Source organism: Mobula birostris, chromosome 2, assembly GCF_030028105.1.
Source record: "Mobula birostris isolate sMobBir1 chromosome 2, sMobBir1.hap1, whole genome shotgun sequence".
Taxonomy (NCBI): domain Eukaryota; kingdom Metazoa; phylum Chordata; class Chondrichthyes; order Myliobatiformes; family Myliobatidae; genus Mobula; species Mobula birostris.
Window position 1 is genome coordinate 165,671,675 of NC_092371.1, and position 18,404 is coordinate 165,690,078.

The 18,404-nt window shown below is 40.7% G+C and overlaps 2 protein-coding genes across 3 annotated transcripts in view; one reads left to right on the forward strand and one right to left on the reverse strand.

Moving 5' to 3' along the window:
• Nucleotides 1-18,404, forward strand: part of LOC140193679 (TATA-box-binding protein) — a 38,162-nt gene that overhangs the window by 16,325 nt on the left and 3,433 nt on the right. For both annotated transcript variants that reach the window (XM_072250845.1, XM_072250851.1), the window contains exons 4-7: nucleotides 4,888-4,975; nucleotides 7,985-8,076; nucleotides 12,712-12,879; nucleotides 15,826-15,920. In XM_072250845.1, coding sequence (XP_072106946.1) covers nucleotides 4,888-4,975; nucleotides 7,985-8,076; nucleotides 12,712-12,879; nucleotides 15,826-15,920 — 443 coding nt within the window. The remainder of the gene's footprint in view (nucleotides 1-4,887; nucleotides 4,976-7,984; nucleotides 8,077-12,711; nucleotides 12,880-15,825; nucleotides 15,921-18,404) is intronic.
• The window catches only part of epm2a (EPM2A glucan phosphatase, laforin), a 35,353-nt gene continuing 32,473 nt past the window's right edge, over nucleotides 15,525-18,404 (reverse strand). Inside the window, exon 4 of the mRNA XM_072250831.1 lies at nucleotides 15,525-15,617. Within this exon, the coding sequence (XP_072106932.1) occupies nucleotides 15,598-15,617 (20 nt within the window). The 3' untranslated portion in view covers nucleotides 15,525-15,597. The remainder of the gene's footprint in view (nucleotides 15,618-18,404) is intronic.

The window sequence follows — 18,404 nt, forward strand, 5'->3', positions numbered from 1 at the left end:
CTCCTTTGTTTTTGCGATATTGAGGGAGAGGTTGTTTTCTTGACACCACTGTGTCAGGGTGACGACTTCTCTGTAGGCTGCCTCATTATTACTTAAGATAAGGCCAATCAATGTAGTACAGGTCGACCTTCACTAATCTGACTACCTGTAATCCAGTTCCTTCAATAATCTAGCTCTGATTATGCTTAATGTGATCCTTCTGTAATTCGGCATTTTCACTAATCCGGCACTCCTTAGATCCCAATGGTGCCGGATTAGTGAAGGTCGACCTGTATCATCTGCAAATTTAATTAGACTGGAGCTGTGGGTGGTGACACAGTCATGGGTGTGCAGAGAGTAAACGAGGGGGCTTAGGGCACAGCCCTGGGGGACTCCTGTGTTGAGAAGCAGAGGTGCAGGAGCCCACTCTTACCACCTGCTGGCGATCTGACAGAAATCCAAGATCCAGCTGTACAAGGCAGGGTGAGGGCCAAGGTCTCTGAGCTTTTTGTCATGCCTGGAGGGAATTATGGTGTTGAATGCTGAACTGCAATCCAAGAACAGCATTCTCACATAAGCATCCCTCTTCTCCAGGCATGTAAGGACGGCGTGTAGAGCTGTGGCTATTGCATCATCTGTCGATGGGTTGTGTCAGTAGGTAAATTGTAGGGAGTCCAGCGTGGATGGGAGCAAGCTGCATATGTGGTTCTTGACCAGCACTGCAGCAGACAGGGAGGCTATATAGCGCATAGTCAAAACTGCTCGACGCATTGCCATCACCAACCTACCTGCCAAAAAAGACACATACAGAAAGATGTCAGAAAAGGGACAGTAACATGAAGGATTCCTTCCAACCCTGCTCTTCGACTGCTTATCCCACTCCAATCAGGGAGGAGGCTACATAACATCCATGACAGCCACCAGACTTAAAAACAGTTACTTTCCACAAGCAGTAAGGCTGATCAACTCCTCAACCCACTAACCTACCCCTCCACAACCCGCACCACCATTACTTTATCATTTCCTGTCAGTCACCCTATGTACAGACACTCCTGTGCCTAGTGTCATTTTATGGACATACAATCAATCTATGGATATAAGCTATCTTAAATATATTTATTTATTGTGTTTTTGATAGATTATTGTGTTCTTTATCTTATTGTGGAGTTTTTGTGCTGCATCAGATCCAGAATAACACTTATTTCATTCTCCTGTACACTTGTGTACTGGAAATGACATTAAACAAATTTGAATCTTGAAGTACAATTTTTTAAAATCAGTTTTACTTGGCCTCTGCTATTTTAGAAGTTTGAATGCTGATGTAGAATGTCTTAATGATGAAAAGAAGTTTGATGAATTTCAGGAGGTTGACTTTTGTGCAAGTGAAAGAGTTTAATGTCAGCCTCTACAACAACTCTTGTACTAAAGTTAAATCACAATTCACTTCAAATTGCATTGGTTAACATAGCTCACAACATGTTTATGTCGGAAGGAAGTTCTGATTCTTGTGTAATTGAGGGCACCTCTTCAGGTATGGTATTGGCATCTTTTTTCTCATGGATTAAAGTCCCTCTAACTTGTATTTTTTTGTCTCTGTTCTTTGTTTCCTACATTAAGGAAAGTTTTTTTTTGCAAGTTTGGGCTGGAGATCAGTGTTTCCTTTTGCCTTTTACCTTTCTAGGTAAACAGCCAGGATAGACAAAGGAAAGCTAGTGGATGTTATTTACTTGGTTTTTCAGAAAGCCTTTGACAAGGTACTGAACATGAGGCTGCAAAACAAGATATGAGCCCATTGTTTTACAGGAAAGATATTAGTATGGATAGAAGATTAGCTGACTGGCAGGAGGCAAAGTTTGGAAATAAAGAGGGCCTTTTCTAGTTGGCCGCAGGTGACTAGTGTTCTGTAGGGATTGGTGTTGGGACCACTTCTTTTCACATCATATGTCGATGATTTGGATAATGGAATTGATGGCTTCATGGCCAAGTTTGCAGGTGATACAAGACAAGTGGAGGAGCAAGTAGTGTTGAGCAAGCAGGGAGTATGCAGAAGGACTTAGATAGTTGAGGAGAATGGGCAAAGAAAAGGCAGATGGTATATCGTGTAGGGAAGTGAATGGTCATACATTTTGGTGGAAAGAATAAAGACTAGTTTTTAAATGGGGAGAAAATTCAGAAATTAGAGGTGCAAATGGACTTGGGATTCCTTATGCAGGATTCCATAAAGGTTAGCTTGCAGGTTGAGTCGGTGGTAAGGAAAGGAAATGCAATGTTTGCATTCATTATAAGAGGACTAGAATACAAAAGCAAGGATGTAATGTGAGGCTTTGTAAGCTATTGGTCAGATTGCACTTGGAGTATTGTGAGAAATTTTGGGCCCCTTAACTGAGAAAAGATGTGCTGACATTGGAGACAATCCAGAGCAGGTTCACGAGAATGATTCTGGCAATGTATTGTTATCTGTCCCGTGAGTATCTCGTGATATTGGCATGATGTAATTGTCTCGAGGCAGCGTGTGTATCCTTGAGCAAGGCACTTAACCACACATTGCTCTGCGACGACACCGGTGCCAAGCTGTATGGGTCCTAATGCCCTTCCCTTGGACAACATCGGTGGCGTGGAGAAGGGAGACTTGCAGCAAGGGTAACTGCTGGTCTTCCATACAACCTTGCCCAGGCCTGCACCCTGGAAACCTTCCAGGGCACAAATCCATGGTCTCATGAGCCTAACAGATGCCTATAAATTGTCTCGTGATATTGGCATGATGTAATGGTCATGATAGTGGGGTGATGTGATGGCATGTTCCAATCCGTATAAAAGGGAAGACTGCAGTTTGTTGCATAGTTGTTTTGTTGGGAGTCACAGTCGGTGGTTACATAATCGTGGAAGGAGAGAGAGCGAGAGTGAAGAATTTGCCAGCTTCGTATGAACCCAAGAAATCAACGGCATTCTGTGATTCACATTTGGTATGGTCCATACGGGTATTGTGGCACACACTTTTGGTTAGCCCCTGCATGGTCTCGGGTGTGGTGTGGTGACCACCTCCAGTGAAAGGTCAGTTACTGTGAGAAATCTTATTCTTCGTGATCTTTTCGGACAAAGCATTTCTCGGCTGGGATCTGCGTCAGTAGTTTTGTCTTCTCTTCATCGCTGGTTCGAGAAGTCTCTGCTCTCACTTATTTCATAAGTCACTTGGGGTCTTTGAACTACCACCTTAAGACTGTGTTTGAGTAAGATCTGTTAAGAATTGTCTCTAAGTTTTATTGTTTGATAACTATAGACGCATAACACTGTTAACTTCCGTTTCAGTTAATTGTTTGTTTACTTTTCTATGTTTTTGTGTAGAGGTTAATAAATTTCGTTGTTTATTTATAAAAACCCCACTCAATTTCATATCTATTGCTGGTTGAGAGGGATAATAAATCAGCAGTGATTGAATGGTGGAGCAGACTTGATGGACGAAATGGCCTAATTCTGCTCCTATGTCTGATGCTTTTATGGAATTATAATTAAAAGAAAGGGTTAGGTTTAGTCAGATTTTAATTTAGAAATACAAAGCAACTTCTTATATTTTATCTAGACAGGCAACATTCCAGAGGGGGAAGAAGACATTCTTCACAGCCTAACGGTAGAGTTTTGGTACTGGTTTGAAGGAACTACAAAAATTGCTTAACACCAATCTTGTTTAACAACATCGGCCCATGTTGGAAATTATTGCACACAAAATGCTAGAGGAACTCTGTAGGCCAGGCAGCATTTTGTGTGTGTTACCAACCTTGTTTGTGTGTTAAATCTGAGATACCATCTTCAGTGATGTTAATAACAGGTTTAACATTTAGTCATGTTTCCTTGCAGTGTTATACTGGGTTCTCCCTCGTAGTTGAACTAACAATTTTGTATTTTGAAAATTTTATTTTGAATTACAAGTATTACACAGGATATGATAGGAATTTGATCTAGAAGTATATTACCTGTACCCATAGTTTATGTCAACTATATACAGTATATACACCACAGTGACTACACTTTAAGACTGCTTCATTGACTAATGTTTTGGACATCCTGAGATCTTAAAATGTGCTACAAAAATGCAATTTATCTTTTTTGAGCAAGTTATTGTAAATATATACCAAGGAGCTTACCTCAGAATGAGAAATCACAAGTCTGCAGCAATTAGCATTTTCAATAGGATTATTATTTATAAAATTGATGCACATGTGTATGGCCACGAATTATAAGCTAATATATGACATGAAAATTCATCACCCATCTCCTTCACTGTAATCCTTTATGAATTATATTGTATGTTTGCTTGTATAGTAGATTACATAAATGTGGTCCTGAATTTGCCTCTTTCTTTTCTGCCCTACAGTCCAATAATGCTTCTTAAATGTTTCTCCTTTAGTATAAGTGTAGGTACTAACATGGTCTGGCCCTCTTTTGCCTCGGTCCCAAAACAATCTGAGATCTATTTATTCCTTCAATACTTGTCTCTTGACCTTAGTTTTTAAGCTTCACCATTATGGCCACAATATGGCTGCGCATCTCACCCCTCTCTCCTTTGAAATATTTAAAGGGTTTCCTGTTTTAATCTCAATATGTGCCTTGGTGTAAAATTCTGTGTGATAATGCATCTAAGAAGATACTTGGAATGATTTTATTGAAGATGTAATATAAATGCAAAATTTTAAAATAATTAGAATTGTAAACTTTAATTTTGATTTCATACTCAAAAGTATCAGTGTTTCGTTGAGTATCTACAACTAGTCTTCCTTCAAGCTTATTTCCTTAGAATAATGTTATATTTTAAGTCTTAGTATTCTTGTACTAATATATTTGAAACTTTCAAAGATCAGTGATGTTATTAAATTTCAGTTTCTTCTATAAAGAATATTATTTTTTTGTGCCTAGAAATATTGTGTCCACAGTCAATCTGGGTTGCAAATTGGATCTGAAGACAATAGCTCTTCGAGCAAGAAATGCTGAATATAATCCAAAGGTGAATGTTATGTCCTTTATTGAACCAAATACTACTTGCAGTGTAATGAATGGGTTGATCATGATTTTATCCCTTAAGTTATTTGACTGAGCCACCAGATTTTATTAAAAATATTGCAGTTGAGGGAAATCCATTTTCTTATTAAATATTTTTCAATGTTATGTGTAAACTTCAGTAACATGGTCTGTCAATGTGTATGAGTAGGTGGTCATGAAATGAGACTCAGAGAACAGAAAGTAATTATTTTGACTTCTTTCCCTATCTCAAATATCTGACCTTATACTTTACTCTTCATGTTAAGTATAAAGGTGACAATAGGTGCAGGAGTAGGCCATTCGGCCCTTTGAGCCAGCACTGCCACTCACTGTGATCATGGCTGATCATCCACAATTAATACCCTGTTCCTGCCTTCTCCCCATATTCTTGACTCCGCTATCTTTAAGAGCTCTATCTAACTTTCTTGAAAGAATCCAGAGAATTGGCCTCCACTGCCTTCTGAGGCAGAGCATTCCACAGATCCACAACCCCCTGTGTGAAAAAGTTTTTCCTCAGGACAAACCAAGGTAGATGGAAGGACAAACCAAGGTAGAACATACAGGGTTAATGGTAAGGCACTGAGGAGTGCAGTGGAACAGAGGGATCTGGGAATACAGATACAAAATTCCCTAAAAGTAGAGTCACATGTAGATAGGGTCGTAAAGAGAGCTTTTGGTACATTGGCCTTTATTAATCAAAGTATTGAGTATAAGAGCTGGAATGTTATGATGAGGTTGTATAAGGCATTGGTGAGGCCAAATCTGGAGTATTGTGTTAGTTTTGGTCACCAAATTACAGGAACGATATAAATAAGGTTGAAAGAGTGCAAAGAAGGTTTACAAGGATGTTGCCGGGACTTGAGAAACTCAGTTACAGAGAAAGGTTGAATAGGTTAGGACTTTATTCCCTGGAGCATAGAAGAATGAGGGGAGATTTGATAGAGATATATAAAATTATGATGGGTATAGATAGAGTGAATGCAAGCAGGCTTTTTCCACTGAGGCAAGGGGAGAAAAAAACCAGAGGACATGGGTTAAGGGTGAGGGGGGAAAAGTTTAAAGGGAACATTAGTGGGGGCTTCTTCACAGAGAGTGGTGGGAGTATGGAATGAGCTGCCAGACGAGGTGGTAAATGTGGGTTCTTTTTTAACATTTAAGAATAAATTGGACAGATACATGGATGGGAGGTGTATGGAGGGATATGGTCCGTGTGCAGGTCAGTGGGACTAGGCAGATAATGGTTCAGCACAGCCAAGAAGGGCCAAAAGGCCTGTTACTGTGCTGTAGTTTCTATGGTTTCAACTCCATTCTAAATGGTCTACCCCTTATTCTTAAACTGTGGCCTCTCGTTCTGGACTTCCCCCAACATGTTTCCTGCCTCTAGCGTGTCCAATCCCTTAATAATCTTATATGTTTCAATCAGATCCCCTCTCATCCTTCTAAATTCCAGTGACATAGCAAGCAGAACTTCAGCCACCTAGGTTTGATTCAAAGGTTCATTTTATTATCAAAGTATATATGTTGAATACAACTCTGAGATTTGTCCCTTCTCCAGATAGCCATAGAATACAGAAAACCATTCAGATAGTTGAAAGCAAGACATCAATCCCTCCCCCCGCCACACACAAAAAGACAAAGAAACAAGAACTTGCAAACCCCATACACCCTCAACCGGTCTCTCACACAAAAACTAACAGATCACCCAAACCCCCAGCCTGCCAATCAGCAACAAAAAAGAATGGACGACAACACAAAATAAAACATAGAACTGAAAGAGGCCAATATGAATCACAGTCCAATCCATAAACTTCAGAATTTCGTTAACATCTGCAAGAGCATCAGGACCCAGCAGCCCCTCCAAGAACCACTTGTTCTCCTCTACATTTGCCTCGGTTTCAATCTTCCTCAGTGCTTTAATTGACGAGAAATGTAGTCAATCTTGGCCCCTCATCTCATCTCATCTCTGAGCTTCTCCTCATGGCTCGTGCTTGCATTTCTCTCCTGGAATTTTCTCAGGTGCAGCAAAGCACTAGCTCACTCAATCATTCTACAGACTGTAATTCACAGGCTCGAGCAGTTTCAAAAACAAAACTAAGTTAAAAAGAATAAGTAGAAGATGTAGAAAAGCTGAAATGATTGACTATCTGGAAGATGTCACCCAAGGGATCACTGGAAGATGTCACTCAAGGGATCGCTGGCGCCATCTTGACCAAAAGGCAAAACACTTAATTGATTTGACTTCTGGTGTTGTCTACATTTGCATGTTCTCCAAGTGACTGTGGGTTTCTTTCCAGATGCTCTGGTTTCCTCCTACATCCTGAAGACATGTTGGTAGGCTGATTGGCCAGTGTAATTTATGCCTAGCATGCAGATGAGAGTTAGTATCATGGGCTGTGGAGGGACATGTAACCGATGAGAAATGTGGAAAGAATAAAAAGTAGGTTCAGATAGGATTAGTGGAAAAATTGATGTTTAATGCTCAGTATGGACACCTTAGATCAAGGGCTTTCTTCCATTTTGCATCTTCCGATGATTTCAGGCAAATTAACATTTATCATGACATTTACATGTTAATATATGTTTTGTATATTTGTGCTTCAAAAAATCAAGCACAATTATTGAGGGGTGCTTGATTTCTCAAGAATATGAAGTTCCAGCTAATAAAATCTTGATGATCCATAACTCTTCAATCAAGCACACCCATCCCATATATGTTATATTGTAAAATAAATTACAGATTTGAAGAAGAGGGGTATTGTAACTACTTCCACATAATGGAGCCCAGTTTTGGTATCAGCCATTCAAGTTAGCAAAATGTGAAATAAAGCTTTCCTGAATACTTTCTTTAATTTCCTATCTTCCTAGGGCTATGTAACACTGATGCTGAATCCTGAGGTTCTTAGTTACAATGGACTACTGTATATAGGAAATTGCCGGTATTGGCATAAATGTAACTCACTTAAATTTTTTTTAGCGTTTTGCTGCTGTCATCATGAGAATTCGGGAACCTCGTACAACTGCGCTTATTTTCAGCTCTGGGAAAATGGTGTGTACTGGTGCAAAGAGGTATGGATATTGATTTTAACCACATTTTTGATACTTTTTATGACCTACTTTTTATTAAGAAAATGATATGCAAAACTAATCTCCTTGTTAATCTTTTTGGAGCTTTCAATTTATTCTTTCTCCTACTTATTAAATGCTGGACCAGTAGTAGTATATGTTTTATAACTATATTCAAGTAGTTTATACAGTGGGTTTACTGCACATTCCTCCTTAATGATCTGAAATTGGTAAAAATATTCACTGGAAAGAAGCAGTGTGGTTTCAGGGTACTTGAAGGCACATGATAAAGTAGGCTGTTGTCAGTATGGTTTCTTTAAGGGAAAATCTTACCTGGCAAATCTGTTGGAGTTCTTTGAAGAAATAACAAGCAGGATAGACAAAGGAGAATCAGTGGATGTGGTGTACTTGGATTTTCAGAAGGCCTTAACAAGATGCCACAAATGTGGCTGCTTAACAAGTTGAGCCCATGGTATTACAAGAAAGATACTAGCATGGATAAAGCATTGGCTGATTGGCAGGAGACAAAGAGTGGGAGTAAAGGGAGCCTTCTCTGGTTGACTGCCATTGACTTGTGGCGTTCCACAGGGGACTGCATTGGGACCGCTTCCTTTTACGTTATATGTCAGTGACTTGGATGATGGAATTGATTGCTTTGTGGCCAAATTTGCAGATGTTATGAATATAGGTGGAGAGGCAGGTAGTTTTCAGGAAGAAGAGATGCTACAGGAAGACTTTAGACAGATTAAGAGAAGGGCAAAGAAGTGAAAGATGGAATACAGTGTTGGGAAGTGTACAGTCATGCACTTAGATTAGATTATGAGGACACGCAGTCCTCTTTTATTGTCATTTAGTAATGCATGCATTAAGAAATGATGCAATGTTCCTCCAGAATGATATCACAGAAACACAAGACAAATCAAGACTGAAAAACTGACAAAAACCACATGATTATAACATATAGTTGCAACAGTGCAAAGCAATACCGTAATTTGATAAAGAACAGACCATGGGCATGGTAAAAAAAAAAGTCTCAAAGTCTCTCAAAAGTCCCATCATCTCACGCAGACGGTAGAAGGAAGAAAAAAAAAACTCTCTGCCATGAACCTCCAGCGCCGCAAACTTGCCGATACAGCACCCTGGAAGCACCTGACGGCAGCCAACTCTTGAGTCTGTCCAAAAACTTCGAGCCTCTGACACCGAGCACCATCTCTGCCGAGTGCTTTGACCCCGGCCCCGGCAACAAGCAATAGGCAAAGCCGAGGATTTGGGGCCTTCCCCTCCGGAGATTCTCGATTGCACGGTAGCAGCGGCAGCGAAGCGGGCATTTCAGAAGTTTCTCCAGATGTTCCTCCGTGCTTCTCATGTCCGTCTCCATCAAATCAGGATTGCGCACGGCCCCTACTTAACAAATACAGTATCATTTCAGAGCGACCGCGCGCGCTGCATCGCGCCGCCATCTTCTCCTCCCCTCCTTTAGTAGAAGAAATGAAAGGATAGATTATTTTCTAAATGGAGGGAAAATTCAAAAATGCAAAGTGACTTGAGAATCCTCATGCAGGATTCCCTAAAGGTTAATTTGCAGGTTGAGCTGGTGGTGAGGAAGACAAATGCAATGTTAGCTTTTGTTTCAAGAAGACTAGAATATAAAAGCAAGGATGTAATGTTGAGGCTTTATAAAGCACTGATGAGGCCTCACGGAGTATTGTGAGCAGTTTTGGGCCACTTATCTAAGAAAGGATGTGGTGACATTGAAGAGGGTTGAAGGGAGATTGGCAAAAATAATTCCGGTATTGAAAGGCTTGTCATATGAAGAGTGTTTGATGCCTCTGGGCCTCTGCTCACTGGAATTCAGAAAAATGAGGGGTGACATTGTAACCTATTGAATGTTGAAAGGCTTGGAGAGAATGGATGTGGAGAGGAGGTTTCTTATGATTGGGGAGTCTAAGACCAGAGGACACAGCATCAAATTAGAGGGGCATCCTTTTAGAATGGAGCTGAGAAGGAATTTCTTTGGCCGTAGAGTGGATGTGGAGATCAAGTCACTGGGTATATTTAAGGCAGAGGTTGGTGGACTCATGATTTGTCGGTGCATAAAATGATATGGGGAAATGGCAGGAGAATGGGACTGAGAGGGAAAATGGATCGGGCATGATGAAATGGCGGAACAGGCTTGACGGGCCTAATGGCTAATTCTGCTCCTACAGTGCCTATAAAAAGTATTCCCCCCCCCCCCCATAGTAGTTTTCATGTTTTATTGCTTTATGACATTGAATCACAGTGGATTTAATTTGGCTTTTTTGACTGATCAACGGAAAAAGACTCATTTGAGTCAAAGTGAGAATGGATCTCTACAAAATGATCTAAATTAATTACAAATATTGCATAAGTATTCAACCCCCCCCCTTTAATATGACACACCAAATCATCACTGGTGCAGCGAATTTTAGAAGTCACATACACCCTATCCTTGTTATATGCGTCTTCAGACAATGCGGATTCACAGTTATGGGAGGAACCTATTTCTACCAACGTCTCCTTGTATGGGAGTAGTACTCACAGTTATGGGAGGAACCTATTTCTACCAACGTCTCCTTGTATGGGAGTAGTACTCACAGTTATGGGAGGAGCCTATTTCTACCAACGTCTCCTTGTATGGGAGTAGTACTCACAGTTATGCGAGGAGCACTGCTTTTCCGGCAATACAAGTCAGGTGCGCGCGCCTCAGTCTCACTCCCACCAGTCTCGCGTTGGTTTTGGCAAGTTGTGGATGCGCGATCTTGCGCTCTTAAACGTTGGTTGGTTTTACCTACAGTGCAGTGATTTTGTGCTTGAAATATTTAACTATCCTCCTAAGCGTCCAATGTCATGTCCTGGGCCGTCAGCCGAGTGGCAGAGAACCACTTTAACACTCGAAAAAAGTTGGAAATTATAAACAGTGCGGCATCAGCTGAAGGTAACACAGCTCTGGGACGCTACTGCCAGGAACAGAATCCTGCCTTTAAAGTTCTTTTGTTGCTTGACAATGCGCCAGCCCATCCTAAACATTTGGACAGCATTCATCCTAACATAACAGTGCATTTCCTGCCGCCTAACAAAACATCGCTGATTCAACCACTCAACCAAGGTGATCTAAAGGCGTTTTTTTTTAACGGCAAACTATCTCTCAGATGCTGCAAGCAATGGACAATTTTGAAAATCCCGGGAGCTTACCAATGGTGAGGGAATGGTGGAAGTTGGAACACTTGGCACAAATGGCGATGGACATGGACCCGAATTTAGAACGGAGTCCGCATTTCAGTCGCTCTCTGCCGTTAACCCTTCTTCCCTACAGGCAAATTTATGCTGAAAAACAAAATGCTGCCAAGCAAACAACCCTCACCACTTTCTTCAAATCGGTGTCATCTCCTGCTGCTGGCAGTTCTAAGAGTTCTGTGAGTCTTCCTTCACCTCTTGCTGTGCTTGATCTGATCTTGACGATCACAACCATTCATCTTATCCATGTAAAGCTGCCCAACACCACAACAACCACTCATCTCCCGGAGCGAACACACCTGCCACTGTTGGTGAGTACTGTACACCCTCGGATGTTAACTTTCTATGATTATTACATTGAATATTACCTTAAATTGATGAAATATAATACAAATGTTGCCTTGTGGTACTGCTTTTGTGTCGTACTGGTAAGAAAATGTGAATAAATTACAGATAAAACATATTTAGGAAGCCCTCTGGAACGCATCCCTATTTTCTCTATTTAAATAATTATTCACATTATGCGATTTCACATTATGCATTGACTGCGAGGAATGTATCCCCTGCATTTTACGAGGATAGGGTGTAATAAGTTAAATGGAGATCTGTGTTCAGTCGAGGTCTTTCAATTGATTGTTGTAAAAATACACCTGTATCAGGAAGGTCCAGCTGCTGGTGAGTTAGTATCCTGGCAAAAACTACACCATGAAGACAAAAGAACACTCCAAGCAACTCCGTGAAATAGTTATTGAAAACCCCAAGTCAGGAGGTGGATACTGGAAAATTTCCTAGTCACTGAATATCCCTTGGAATACAGTTAAGGCAATCATCAAGAAATGGAAGGAATATGGCACAGCCTAGAGCAAGCTGTCCTCAAAAACTGAGTGACTGTGCAAGAAGGAAACTAGTGAGGGAGGCAACCAAGACACCTTTGATAACTCTGGAGGAGTTACAAGCTTCAGTGGCTGAGAGGGGAGATTCTGCACATACAACAATTGTTGCCTGGGTGCTTCAAAGCAGCTGTATGGGAGAGTGGCAAAGAGAAAGCCACTGTTGGGGGGGAAAAAAAACTCAAATGATATCTCGGCTAGAGTTTGCAAAGGGCATGTGGGAGACTCTGAAGTCAGCTGCAAGATAGCTCTATGGTCTGATGAAACCAAAATTGAGTATTTTGGCCATCAGTCGAAATACAGCACATCATCAAAAACACACAAAATAACAAGAAACTTTCATGTAATATAGCCAGTTTGGCATTTTAATATTGGGAATTAAAAGCAATAAGTGCTGGAAGTGTTTAGCAACTTGGACAATACCTATGTTTTATTAGTGTTGCTATCTGTCTCTATTTGCTTTATTGGTGTTAATCCATGTGCTTTGTTTCAGTGAAGAACAGTCGCGTTTAGCAGCAAGAAAATATGCCAGAGTTGTACAGAAGTTGGGATTTCCAGCCAAGTTTCTAGATTTTAAAATTCAGAATATGGTAGGCAGCTGTGACGTGAAATTTCCTATTCGACTAGAAGGCCTGGTGCTCACCCATCAGCAGTTCAGCAGGTAATGATAGTGGAGGAAAAGGGCTAGAGGTTTAATATGTAATCTAAAAGCAAAGCTGGTTTCTATTGGAAATTGAAGTCACTGTGTATTCGTTAATTATGAAAAAAAATATAGGTGTTTGTAGGTTGAATTTATATTTCAAATCAGAAGGTTATTTAATTTTAACCCCATTGCATGAATCTGTAGATAGGATCTAAGTATCAGCACCCAGGGGGATATTATACTCTTCAGAGGGTTCTCCCTACAATGTGTTCATATTGATGAATTATTTTTTTCCTTTTTATCTAGCCTCTACTTGTTTCTTTCAATATTTCAGTGGCTAATCCTTGTGACCAAATTTTAAAGGTAAAAGCACAGTGATCAGGACTAATTTTGAAAACAATTGGCCAGATTTTCCCCTCGCCATCTTTTCTTGCCATCTTAGTGAGTAATTAAACCTGAATTCATATTCTGAATTTATACCTTATTCCATATTATATTAATTCTTCTAAATTGCTATGTAGTGCTCACTTTCAAATGCATTCCTTGTAGTCTGCGTCATTGAGGATGCAATGAAGCGTTGCCTTTACAATGTTTAACAAACATAAACTCAAAATGTTTATCTGGGTATTACAGAATGTATGTATTTTTAAAATTTTGATCAGACACTGATGTTGAATGTGAGAAAACAATTGATTAGACCAGATACATTAAAAATGCCCTTTAGAACATCACTGTTACCTTTTAAGATGAACATGGCATTGAAATAACATTGCTTGGAATAGGGGCATTTATTATCATTTGTCCTGCTATACAGCTTTCTATACCAGTAATCCAGCAAATTGAAATACGAATCAGCAAAAATGTGACATTCAAGTAAAACGTGAACATGAAGCCGTTGTAATATTGTTAGAATCCTGCTGTTTAATTTAGTTTCTTCTAAAGATCTGCTGTCCTTGCAAGATCTGGCTTATAAATGACTTCAGTCCTTCACTGATTACCTGTCAAGTTATTCACTGGTTTCAACCTGGTATACTGCAGCAGTCCAGATGGATGCCTGACCATGTCCACTTCACTGCGGCGGTGATTAACAAGATTGCTGACCTTGCTATCAGAGCTCCTCTACCAAGCATAAATATTTTTAAAGATAGAATTTGCAGCTGTTTAAGACCTTTCACTTGTGTACTGTTTGTCTGCTAGGGATGCAATGCACGGAGGATACTATAATACCAAAATTTGAATAGTCTTTGAGATGGCCTCAGTTTAATTCCTGTCTCCAGTACTTTATGAGGAGGTTTTTACAAAGTCAGCTAGGCTGGCTGTACTGTACCTTACCCGACCCAAAATCACTACATAGATGATCTCTGCTTTCACTCTTTCATTGCTTTTTTGAGGTTGGGATCAACCATAGATGTTACGTCCCAGATATCTACGTGATACACAAACCAGCACAGTACAATGTGGAAAGCAGGCTACTGCCCAAGTAGCAGGCTCCCCCTCTCCATGCAGCTGATGAATCTGAAATGGCAGAGCCGGATACAGTTTAGCACCAGCAGCGTTGCAGGAGTTGCCAGTCAGCATTGAATTCAACGTGGAACTACATTAGGGATTCCAGCTCTGGGTTTACCTCCGAAGCCTTCCCCATGAGTGGGTATAGTCACAAGACAGCAGAGGGTTGAGATCAGAGATTTCCTCCTTTTAGGTGAACTGCCAGCCACGGCTGATGAGCTGCCCAAAGTGACTGGTACTAAGATGCCAGTAACCTGCCTTTATTCCTTCTCCTGTGAGTAGAAATGGTTCACCGGGCTTGGTAGCTAAGCTACACATGAAGGCTAGGAGCTGGACTTGGTACTCAGAGGCTATTTGAGACACATGCCACAGGGAGCATTTAATGGGTAGCGGGCACTTATTCCCACTACCACCTCCGGCTATAACAACCTTAAGGAATCATTGCTTCAGAACAGTGGTATTGATATGGTAAAGAAGCCTAGAACTGATTGTCTTGCTAGGCCATTTCAGAGGGCAGCAAAGAGTCATCCACATGGGGTGGGTCTAGTGTCAAATATATGCCAGACCAGGTAAGGACAGCAGTTTTTACCCCCGTTGGAAACTGAGGAACCAAATGGGGTTTAATTAAATTTATTGTCAAAGTACGTTTATGTCACCATATAATATCCTGAGATTCATTTTCTTGCAAGCTTTCACAGTAGAACAAAGAAATACAACAGAATCAATGAAAAACTACACACAAAGACTGACGAGAAACAAATTTGCAGAAGAAAACAAGCTGTGCAAATACAAAAAAACCAAATAATAATAAATAAATAATACTGAGAGCATGAGTTGTAGAGTCCTTGAAAGTGGGTCTGTGGGTTGTGGAATCAAGGTCAGAGCTGAATTATCGGTTCAGGAGTCTGATGGTTGAAGAGTAATAACTGTTGCTGAACCTGATGATGTGGGACTCAAGGTTCCTGTATCTCCTCCCCAATGGCAGCAATGAGAAGCAATGGTGAGGTTCCTTGATGGATGCTGCTTTCTTGCAGCAGTGCTTCTTGCACAATTGCTCAATGGTAGCATTTTCCTATGATGGACTGGGCTTCTGAAACAATCTAGTAGTTTTGTGGTAATCTTTGCTAAGCCATGTTGCTAATTCCGTTATTAGCTTCATTTAAATTCCATAAGTAATTTGTTTGGTTCTGATCTCTGGTTTCTGGGTTGTTAGTCCAGGCCTCTGGATTGCTAGTCTGTTAATGGAACCACTGTAGCAACATAAGGCATGTTACAATTAAAACAAAAAACAAGTGTATATAGTAACCCAAACAAGCAAAACACAAAATGCTGGAGGGACTCAGCAGGCCAGGCAGCATTTTGTGTGTGTAGCATATATACTAAGCTCATTTTTGCCCAGTTATATAATGCAATAGGTTCAAAAAGTCAAATATCAAACTTTGTTTCTTATTTTTGCAGTTATGAACCAGAGCTGTTTCCTGGATTGATCTACCGTATGATCAAGCCAAGAATTGTATTACTAATATTTGTGTCAGGAAAAGTTGTATTGACGGGTAAGTTGCATCGCTTCATCATTTGGCTGTTTCTCATAATTACGGTTGCCCTTTATATTGGCATCTGGCTCTTGATTTTTATTGCCTATTTTTTCTAGATATCTGCTCCTCCATGCAAAGAGGAAATTCCTGATAATAAGTCAAGATTTTATGATTAACAAGCTTGAACTTTACCCTTTCGTACTATTTTCAGGATTTAAAAGAATATTCCAGATTCATCCCTTCCTTTGCCTTGATGATTGTATATATCTCAAAGCATTTTTTTCCTGAAGGCATATCTCCTTTCCATTTCTTACCATTGATTTACAGTTCAGTCCTTTAACAGCAGATATCCACTTGGTGGCGCTTTACTATGGATCTTCAAGTTCTCAGGTTATAGAAACATAGAAAAACTTCACAATACAGGCCCTTCAGCCCACAATGCTGTGCCGAACATGTACTTACTTTAGAAATTACCTAGGGTTACCCATACCCCTCTATTTTTCTAAGCTCCAGGTACCTATACAGGAGTCTCTTAAAAGACCCTGTTGTATCTACCTGTACCACCATCGCCAACAGCCCATTCCACACACTCACCACTCTCTGCGTGTAAAAAAAAACTTACCCCTGACATCTCCTCTGTACCTATTTCCAAGCACCTTAAAACTGTGTCCTCTCGTGTTAACCATTTCAGCCCTAGGAAAAAGCCTCTGACTATCCACACAATCAATGCCTCTGATCATCTTGTACAGCTCTATCAGGTCACCTCTCATCCTTCGCTGCTCCAAAGAGAAAAGGCCAAGTTCACTCAACCTATTCTCGTAAGGCATGCTCCCCAATCCAGGCAATATCCTTGTAAATCTCCTCTGCACCCTTTCTATAGTTTCCACATCCTTCAGTAGTGAGGTGACCAGAACTGAGCACCGTACTCCAAGTGGGGTCTGACCAGGTCCTATATAGCTGTAACATTGCCTCTCGGCTCTTGAACTCAGTCCCACAGATGATGAAGGCCAATGCACCGTAAGGCTTCTTAACCACAGAGTCAAGTGTCCTATGGACTTGGACCCCAAGATCCCTCGGATCCTCTGCACTGCCAGGAGTCTTAGGTTAATACTATATTCTGCCATCATATTTGACCTACCAAAATGAACCTGGTTGAACTCCATCTGCCACTTCTCATTCCAGTTTTGCATCCTATCGATGTCCCGCTGTAACCTCTGACAGCCCTCCACACTATCCACAACACTTCCAACCTTTGTGTCATTAGCAAATTTACTAACCCATCCCTCCATTTCCTCATCCAGGTCATTAATAAACATCACGAAGAGAAGGGGTCCCACGACAAATCCCTGAGGCACACCACTCCATGCAGAATATGACTTATCTGCAACCACTCTTTGCCTTCTGTGGGCAAGTCCATTCTGAATCCACAAAGCAAGGTCACTGGATCCCATGCCTCCTTATTTCCTCAATAAGCCTTGCATGAGGTACCTTATCAAGTGCCTTGCTGAAGTCCATATACACTATATCTACTGCTCTACCTTCATCAACGTGTTTAGTGACATCCTCAAAAAATTCAATCAGGCTATTCCTGATCATATTATGCCTCTCCAAATGTTCATAAATCCTACCTCTCAGGATCTTTTCCATCAACTCATCAACCACTGAAGTAAGACTCACTGGTCTATAATTTCCTGGGCTATATCTACTCCCTTTCTTGAATAAGGGAACAACATCTGCAACCCTCGGGAACCTCCCCCGTCCCCATTGATGATGCACAGATCATTGCTAGAGGCTCAGCAATCTCCTCCCGTGCCACCCACAGTAGCCTGAGATACATCTTGTCTGGTCCTTTGGCTATGTTTCCTAATGACTTATCACTTGGCAAGGTTAGCTCAGTTAAAAGTCACTTCTCCATCCTACCTACCAACCTGATACTGCTCTTTAATAGAAATGCCACTATATTACTTTATTTGTCCTTCTCTATAGCTTGTGTCTTCTGAACATTTTCCACCTATAATGCTTTGCCCATTTTTCATCTCCCAGGGAAGGTTAGGATTCATTCTGCAATCTCTTTTTTTTGGTTTGGAAGTGTAGTGGCCATATATATTCGAAAATAGGAATTGATAATTTTTGAATATCAAAGAATATGGCATTAGAACATAAAACAGGTTAGCGCAGAAACGGGCTCTTCAGCCCACGATATTGTGCTGAACTAATTAAATGCCTAACTAAATTAATCTCTTATGCCAAAACATAGTCCTCTTAAGCACCTCTATCCTATTTGCCTCCTATAACTGCTGGCAGTGCATTCTAGCCACCCACCACTCTGTGTAAAAAAAAAAACTTAGCCCGCACGTCCCCTTTGAACCTACCCCATCACATTTGTTTAATGTTTTAGACAAAGTGTGTTATAGATGTTTGATTCGGGGAGGCGGGGGTGGAATACTGACTCTCTAGTCTATGCTCCTTATCTTATAAACTGATATCATCTCCCCTCGGCCT